This window comes from Lepisosteus oculatus, chromosome 2 (genome assembly GCF_040954835.1).
Source record: "Lepisosteus oculatus isolate fLepOcu1 chromosome 2, fLepOcu1.hap2, whole genome shotgun sequence".
NCBI lineage: Eukaryota > Metazoa > Chordata > Actinopteri > Semionotiformes > Lepisosteidae > Lepisosteus > Lepisosteus oculatus.
In genome coordinates, this window is record NC_090697.1 from 72160423 (window position 1) to 72169110 (window position 8688).

Consider the following 8688-nt stretch of genomic DNA (forward strand, 5'->3'; position numbering starts at 1 on the left):
CACTTGACAGACAGCAATGATTCTACAAAGGTTTAACATGTCCTCATCCTGGAATTACACACGCTTTCATGTGTCTGGGTTTTCTGGCAACAACAATCCATCCAAATTCCACAACATTATTCCTGTTATAGGCCTTCAGTAAGGCCTTGTTGTAGGTTTTAAGGTTGTATGACATTAAAACTTTTTCACGAGATGGTGCTTCAATCGCCTTGGATTTTAAATAGCAGTAAGGATAGCTAAGGACAAATAATTAAATAAGCAAACAATTCACAGTGCAAAACAAGAAAAATATGTAAATACATATGACGAGAACAGGTTGAACAAAGTGTTCACGAACACTTACAGAATCGTAATGTTCCCAATATTCGACCAACGCAAAAGCTTTTCGAGAAACATTGGTCTGCAGTGTCTGAGCCACAAGAGGGCGGTATTGCACCATCGTGACTATCAAACGCCATTCCTTCCTTTAACGTGATGTCAGTCCCATGTTAACACACGCCTGTACAAGGCAAGTTCAAGGAAATGAAAAGTTTTACTTGGAGACTCTTAAATGAACGCACCGTCGCAATTCTGCAGACAAGACAAAATGTTATCCTTTGGTGGAAGACGAACAATCTTGCATTTGATTTGCATTGAGGTATTTCTCCCTGTTGCGTGTATGTGTTCATTTTAATTGTTAACTTTGTCAGACATGCGGAGTATGCCCTGTGCCCATTTCAGATCAGTCATCTCCTGATCCCAAAATTGTTCTTTACCCGACATTTCAGTCTTTTGACTTTCATCAAGTTGTGTCTATTAACATAAATAGAGCATAACTGAAATACTAAATAAAGCTCATCCTACACACTACAGATTTTCATCATGCTGTGCACTGCATCACCAAAGAACAATACAAGTGACTTCAGAAAAAGAAGTATAAAACCCTTAGTCCAGCAATATTCAATCACCTTTCTCTGAGTTCATAGCTTTGCCTTTTACTTAAGTAAAACCATTGTAATTTTCACTCGGGTTTTAAAGTAAATGTTTAAAAGAATTCTAACCACTAAAAACTCCTGTAAATATATACAGGCCTGAGAAAGAGCACTGCAGCAGTAATTGAGATCGAAATGGAACCCCAGAAATGATCGATTGAGGGGTCTCCATTGGACTGGCACTACACAGTTAGTAAAAACACAGAGCAAGCCAGTTCAAGACATATGGTTTCCTGGACTAAGAGGTCAGAAACCTCACTATCCCACATCTGGTGGTGGATTAGGCTAGGTCACTGGATATCAGGGCAACTGCGTTAGCTACAATAACAAAAAAAAGGCCAAATACATATTCCACAGGGACACAAGACTTGTGTGACACAACCAGTGTTCTTCCCATCACGTTCCTTGTGTTACGTTAACAAGGCCTCAGGATGACATAGCTGGTTGAACTTCCAAATCAATACTGTACCACTGCGCATTAGTTATTAAGACTGACATCAGCAAGAGACTTTACATAGGAAGTACACATTTAAGAACACACTCGCATATATGCTATTATCAACATGACACTGATATGCAAGAAATGGATTATGGTTTCTAACATTTTTAGATTGGTCAAGAGTCTTTCATTTTGTTAATTGTCTATCCAATGAGGAAGCAAAATAACAACCTGACACAACACCCAATTAAATGAAGCAGCACACTCGCACATACTATAAAGTGTGTAGGAGCATTTACAAAGGCCCCAGGACCATGTGGCTGGCTGGCTGTGATAGGAAAGTCCGAGCAGTGCAGATACCTCATTTGAAGGTGCAGATACTTAATTTGAAGTATAAAAATCAGAAGCAAACATTAGACAGTAGCTTGCTCTCCACCTGTCCTGTATAGCAACAGCAGGTAAAGAATTTCCATATTGATCATGATAACTGCTCTCACAACCTTCTGACCCTCCATATGAAGAAGTGCCATTTTATTCTAACGACCTGGGAAGATACATGTGCTTGGATTTAATTAGGCATCTCAGCGCCTGTGTATGGTCTTTTTTGTTTGTAGCTGTTTCTTAAAATTGCAAGAAATAAACGGAAAAAGCAAAGCAAAAAAAAAAACAGACATCCCAGACATCACTGGGCCAGGTCAGCAGTGACAAGAGAGGCAGCAGTTCAGGAAGAGTGAAGCACAGCCCAAGCGGTCAGACTTTTTGTCTGTGCTGCCTGTTTAAACTTCTGGGGGCTTCTGTTATTGTAAAGGGGGACTGGAGACGAGGAAGCTCCAGACCTTTCCCTACCTAAACCTAAAGAGGTCAGTCCAGTACAGCGGGCCAGCAAACAAACAAATGGAGCAGAATGTGTGCGTCAGGTGAAGTACCACAGCTAATGATTTGGCCACATTGCTGAAGAAACTCCCACTGGGCCACCCAGACAGCTCCACCACTGCAAGACTCTCTGGGCCCTGCTCAACAGGAACTTAATTCACTCCCCAGAACCCAGGGTGAGGGTGCTCTGACACTCAGGGCACATCTGAAAATACTACAGCTATCCCGTTGCACAATAAATCTTTCACAGCTGTTTACCAGCCAAACAGATAAGAGTCCCAGGAGCTGTATCCAGAGCTGTGTTGAGTTGTTATCTGGGAGATAGTCTTATCTTACAACTGTCCTGTACAAGCCAGCATTGAATACATTTCATTCATTCCTACTGAACACACAGGGTAGGAGGGAGGAGGGTTGCATAATTCCTTTTTCTTCAACCAAAAATATCAGTTCTTTTTACTTACATGGCATTCAGAAGAAGTTAATTTTTAGCGCGATACACACTGCACTAAGAAGCATCTACATTGACTTCGTTAATATTCAATGTTGGTGTTGGGTGGTATCTTGTACAGAAAACAGCAAATCACTTGATTAAAAAAAAAGAATTGCATGACACATAGGACTGTTCTGTGAAACAAAACTTCCTGGGTGACCTAAAGGGTATGACTCTGTGTTTATTAAGGTACCATAACCAGATACATAGACAGGACTTGTGGTTAATACATCATCAAGAAATACCCAAACAGATAAAAATCAAAATAGCAATGCCATAAGATTATGATGATGATGATAATTAAACTGGTTCAGGTTCTAACCAGACATTGTTAGTAGTTTGGAAATATTTAGAAACATCTTGAAAAACAAATAAACTACTCACTTTAACCCTGACCCAGAAAAATTCTTCATTCTCCGCCCTGTAAAAGTAAACAACAACTATGCTACACAAATAATGCCACAGATACAATATCAGGCTAGTAAAAACAAGAAATCCCAATCTGACACATTCTGGGTCTAACTTTGACTGAGTTGTACATTTTTACTTTGTGATGATGATGATAGCCGAGCTATTTATGAGGGATGTATAACAGATGGGGTGACATTAACACACCACAGTTTCCTTCTCCGAGCCAGTTTCAACTGTTTTCAGAGGCCTTCTGTTGACGACACAAAGCTGTAGGTCACATCATTAAGTGGTAAAGATCTTTATGAATTAATATATCTGATGCCTTTAAGCAAAGCAGCTTGAAGAGGTTACAATCACCATATTTTCTCAAATGATGGTTCAGATTAAACCAGGTGGGTTTGCTTTAAATACCTTGCTAGGAGGCATAGCATCAGCTGGATTTGAACTCACAACCCTCTGGTCTGGAGTCCTCTGGCTCACCCTCCAAAAAACATCCATGCCTATGTTTCTATATTATTATTGTTGTTGTTGTTCCATTGCCTTTTTTTCCCCCACAAAGTGAAATTTTTGAATGATCTGCAAAACCATATGAAATCCTTACTGAAATGTCTCTTGACATATTTTGAATTTTGGAGAAATTTCTCCCGCTGTAGCTGGGTAATCTGGTGTATGAGGACAGAACCAACACTGTAAAAATATATCAGAATGCAAAACCAGAAAAAAAAAACTGTGTGCTTCCACAATATATGTACCATACACCACTGACCTCAGAGCAACTAGGGGACTCTGCACCAGAGACCACATAATGTAAATTAAAAGAGGATAAACTTTTATTAAAGATGGACTAGAAATAACTGCAGAAAGTAATTCTAGCTCAACATTAATGATATATGTTTTTAGGTTATGTTTGTATATATTTGAAATAGTTATGCTGGAAATCTTTTGGTAAAGCATTTATCAGCATTTTGTAAAATAATGAAATAGATGGATGGTTCTGAAATGACTCTGGACTGGACCCAAATACAGTGTAGCAGTATTCAGAATCAAATAGCCCTTATATGCTGCTCCGCACAGGAGCTTGCACTTGAATGTTGCCAGTTGGCACCATACCAAAAATTATTTCAGCACATTTTGTTTTTTTATGAGCATCAATACTCTTTAATAACAGCATCCTCAGCTCCACTTGAAGTGAAAACTAAGGCTACAGAAATGCATCACAACTCTGGAACTGCTCATCATGATGCAACTTGAAATGAGCACTACAGCTAAAAAAAATAAAAAAAATAAATGGCACTAACGAGAAAGAACGATGTTGTATCAGCCATAGGAACCAGTGTTTTTCAGTAATCTGTTTACTGGGATGAACAATGAATTAAACCCTCACCAGGACCTTGAGGCGTTATCTTATCTCATGTTTATAACCTCAGAAACTACTGTTATTTTGCTAGTTACATCTAAGTGTAGGTTAATTAATGCTCAAAGACAAAACACACAACAGACTTACCCACCTTCCTGCAGTTCACTGCTTTGCTCTTGTTAAAAATGTCTTTGTTCTTATTAAATTAAATTGGTTGTGGTGTATCAGTCATTAACATCCAATTATACACAACCTATGGTCAACATGTAAACTGGAGACAATCTGTTATTTGGTATTAAATGATATGTCAAATGTAACAGAGTAAGCCTACAGTCCATTGTCTACAGAACGGCTTCCCAGCTCCAGTCCTGGAGAAACACTGTCTTCTGAATTCCATTCCAGCTGAGCTCTATATCTCCAGCGCTAATTGGTGATTTAATTGGGCTGTTCAGGTTAATTGGGCTTGTTTATACTTTTTTTCAACATATTGCCTTGGTCAGTACTGAATGTAAAAAATAACCTACTTCGTGGATTTCGGTTTCTAAATATGTCAGTGCACAAACGTTCCTCATCCACTCCGTCACCACATCGGCCATTGCTTCTCATGAAAACCGCTCCTGCCTCCTGATCAGCGGAGGAAGAACAGCCGCAGGTGGGAATGACACAGTAGAAGACACGCCCACGATTTCTGCCTCCTCCAGAGGGCTAATATCTTACATTTCAGGCACCGTGCCCAAACGAGGGTGGTTCTGAAAACGGAAGTCAGAACTGGGTTGATACTAATTGAATTGCCAATTCAGTCGGTTTACAAAACTTACAAATATTTTCAAAATAGAAAGCTGAAATCAATTAACGTGTGGTTAAGCATAAATCCAACACAGTGGTCCTGCAGTCCTACAGACTCTTCAATCTGTGTACCTGTGTGTAGGTATTTAATAGCCTAACATTTCCTTATGACTTGTAACAAGTTATATACAGTATATAGCATTATATTTTAGAAGTAATAAGAACAAATATGGCACATGGTCTGATCTACTCAATCCTTTGTCATTATGCAGTGAAGCTGTAGAAAGCCATAATTTTAGTTTAGAAATATTTTGAATAAAATGCTCCAACACAAGGCATCAAAGGTAATACCAATTGCATTTCTGTAGACAGAGTGAAAGAAAAAACAGTTTTCCCACCAAAGCAAATTGATGCTTTTCAAGTAATGTAGTATTGTACTGTAGTCCTCACATAAAATTATTTTTCCAAATAATACTAATTGCCATTGATAAGCAAAAGTTTCGTATTGCTTTACTTTTCTGCTGCATTTAATCCGTCCTGTGCATGAAATTCCCGTTAATGTAAACGGTGATTTTTGTCAAATCTGAACATTTCAAACGCATATATTAACAGGCGTATTCAAAATACTTTTATTTTCCCCAAGCCTACCTGCCAGCGCAAATGGAAACCTGATTTAGAAATAATAATATTACAAATGGGGAAATTGTCTTCGTGTCGTTTAATTGTTCATGAACAAACTGTACAGGTGCAAGAATTATTAGTCGTTAAGTCGTTTAACGACTGATTGTGAGGCAGAACATGTCTAGTGCATACAATATGTTACAGTTTCACTACATAATTTTTAAAAAAATGCTGTCATTTTGAAATATTTCATGTTTCACGTATCCTAACATTTGCTACGGCTACGCGCATTCACTGTTAATCAGTGCAAATTTCTCTTTTTATTATTTGCGAAGTGCAGCTTAATATGGTTTAATTTCTGCGAGGATGCCCAGTTTGTTTTTTTAAATGCAGTGAGTGAAAAAAACGTAAAGATCACGATAAAACACTGAAATCCGTTAAAATATTTAAAAACGTAACGATTGCCCACAAACAATCATAAAAGTCCTATGTGTATTTTTTACCATAAAACTAAAATTCGTTCAAACATTTTAAAAACGTAACGATTGCCTACAATCATAAATATCCTATGCATATCTTACATACAGACCTAACATCCGTGAAAATCTTTTAAAAAACTTTATAGCGATTGTCTATAAATAATAATAAAGGTTCAATGCATATTTTCTACATATGAAACTCAATTAACATATGAAATTGAAAAGTACTGTAGATGTCATCACTGCGCAAGGATAGACTATCCGAAATAAAAACACCGTAGTGATTTATCAGGTAAAAAAAAGTGTGAACTGAGCAGATCTGTTTCTGTCATTAGCTCCGGCCCAGCCAATGATATTCTCCCTATGAGTCACCTTCCAATGAGAAGGAACGACAACGTCTGCGATTAGTCCTGTATAAATCGAGGAGGCGCAAAGGAAAGAGCTGCAGAACGGTTTTAAGATCCTATTGATCATAGAACAAAATCTGTTTCTTGCTGTGGGACCAAGCTGCTGTGTGGCTGACAGAATGTCTGCTTCTGTTAAACCGTTAACGTCGTTTCTTATTCAAGACATTTTGGCCTTTAAGGAAGAGTCACGCTTGAGCACCCCAAGGTACGCCTGTGCCAAAGAACCGAGGGAACGCGATAAAAGCCCCGACAGCATCTCGGCAGGTCGGGACACACGGTGCGCCACTGGCGAAAGGGCTTTTGCGTGTGCAGATTCCACAAACGAAGACATCCAGGAGTCTTTCAGCCATGCTCGTGAGACTGGCTCACACGACAAAAACACCTCGACGGACTTGAAGGCTGTGGGAAACGGTGAGGAAACTCCACAGTCTTCTGCAAACTTCCGAACGGAAGATCTAAACGGGTTACAAATTCATCTTCGTGGGGAAGGAAGGGGAAATAAGTTTTAAATCTCGGGTGATGGGAGAAGGATTTGCGCAGAACCATTCTAGACAGTTTGCATTACATTTCTAAAGGCGCAATTTGACGTTTTTATTGTAAAAGTTGTTGTGAATGCCAGGGTGTAAAATAATCGATAAACTAGAATATCGGTCCGTTGGGCTACCTGAAATCTGCGCTCTTACAATGTAGCTAGTAAACGACAGGAAACATCTGTTAAATCTAGTCAGTCCTGATCAATGACAGACATTTTTAAAAAATAACAATTTAAGGACTGTCATTATCCCATTAATTTCACTGTATGTTGTAATAACCTAAATGAAAACAAAAAAACAATGCATTATCATTACCCTTAAGTTATAACCTTAAATGGCCTTGGGATGATATAGCCTTTCATAAAAATAAAGTCTGTAATCTGTGTTGCCTTTCTTATAGGAAATCGAACATTGTTGGCATGATGTGTTGTAACCGAAAAACAGCTGAACAAATGATTTTGTCCCCGCAGACCGCAACGAAAGACCGCCTTGTGGCAGTTCCCCGGAGTGTGGCCGCGGCCGGTCCGCGGACAGTCGGAGCTCAGGCGGTAAGCAGAAGCGCTCCCGGGCGGCGTTCACGCACTTGCAGGTGCTGGAGCTGGAAAAGAAATTCAGCCACCAGAAGTACCTGTCGGCCCCGGAGAGGGCGCACCTGGCCCACAGCCTGCGGCTCACGGAGACACAGGTCAAAATCTGGTTTCAAAACAGGAGATACAAAACCAAACGGAAACAGCTGGCTACCGAATATGGCAAAGACCCCTTTAAAAGAGCCACTGGACTGCCTTGCTTGGGCACGGAGGAGGACTTGATAAGAGCGTCACTGTTCGCGACCATGTACAAGACTTACCACGATCAACAGCCCTGCCTTTATGGGCTAAACGTATGGAACTCTGCTGTGTGGTGAAAACCCGAAACGGGCCCTCAATAATTTATATTTTTTCAGTTATGCTGTTTTCTATATTATATATGTGATACAAAATAAAAACATGTAAATATTATTTCTTTTTTATAATAAACCTTTTTTCACCTATTGGTATATTGCTTATAGCTTTTCTCTTTTTGGACTTGGGGGGGCGAGGTTGGTTATGAAGTCGTTAAAGTAAATCTCATATAAATTAAGTATTCAAATTCTGCCCTGAAATACTAATTTTAGCACTCCTTTCCTCCTAACACGTATTCTGTTAAGAAATCCAAGCACACTTCTGTTTGCCTTTTGTTCTATTTAAATGACACACATTTTCCTTTAGCCTTTATGCTTAATACCAGTAAATTAAATGAGTAATAACATTCACATATGCCTAATATGTACACAACACCAACG

General features: G+C 39.1%; 1 protein-coding gene across 1 annotated transcript; it reads left to right on the forward strand.

Annotated features, from left to right (window-relative positions):
* Nucleotides 1–6861: 6861 nt before the first annotated feature.
* Nucleotides 6862–8397, forward strand: nkx3-1 (NK3 homeobox 1). Its single transcript, XM_006625486.3, has 2 exons — nucleotides 6862–7245; nucleotides 7838–8397. The coding sequence occupies exons 1-2, from the start codon at nucleotides 6954–6956 to the stop codon at nucleotides 8269–8271; spliced, it is 726 nt and encodes a 241-aa protein (XP_006625549.2). The 5' UTR covers nucleotides 6862–6953; the 3' UTR covers nucleotides 8272–8397.
* The last annotated feature ends 291 nt before the right edge of the window (nucleotides 8398–8688 follow it).

Bases quoted from the DNA above. Each gene is read 5' to 3' on its own strand.
- nkx3-1 (XM_006625486.3), top strand. From the start codon at position 6,954: ATGTCTGCTTCTGTTAAACCGTTAACGTCGTTTCTTATTCAAGACATT. The intron at 7,246-7,837 runs GTGAGGAAACTC...TTGTCCCCGCAG, and splicing joins CTTGAAGGCTGTGGGAAACG to ACCGCAACGAAAGACCGCCT.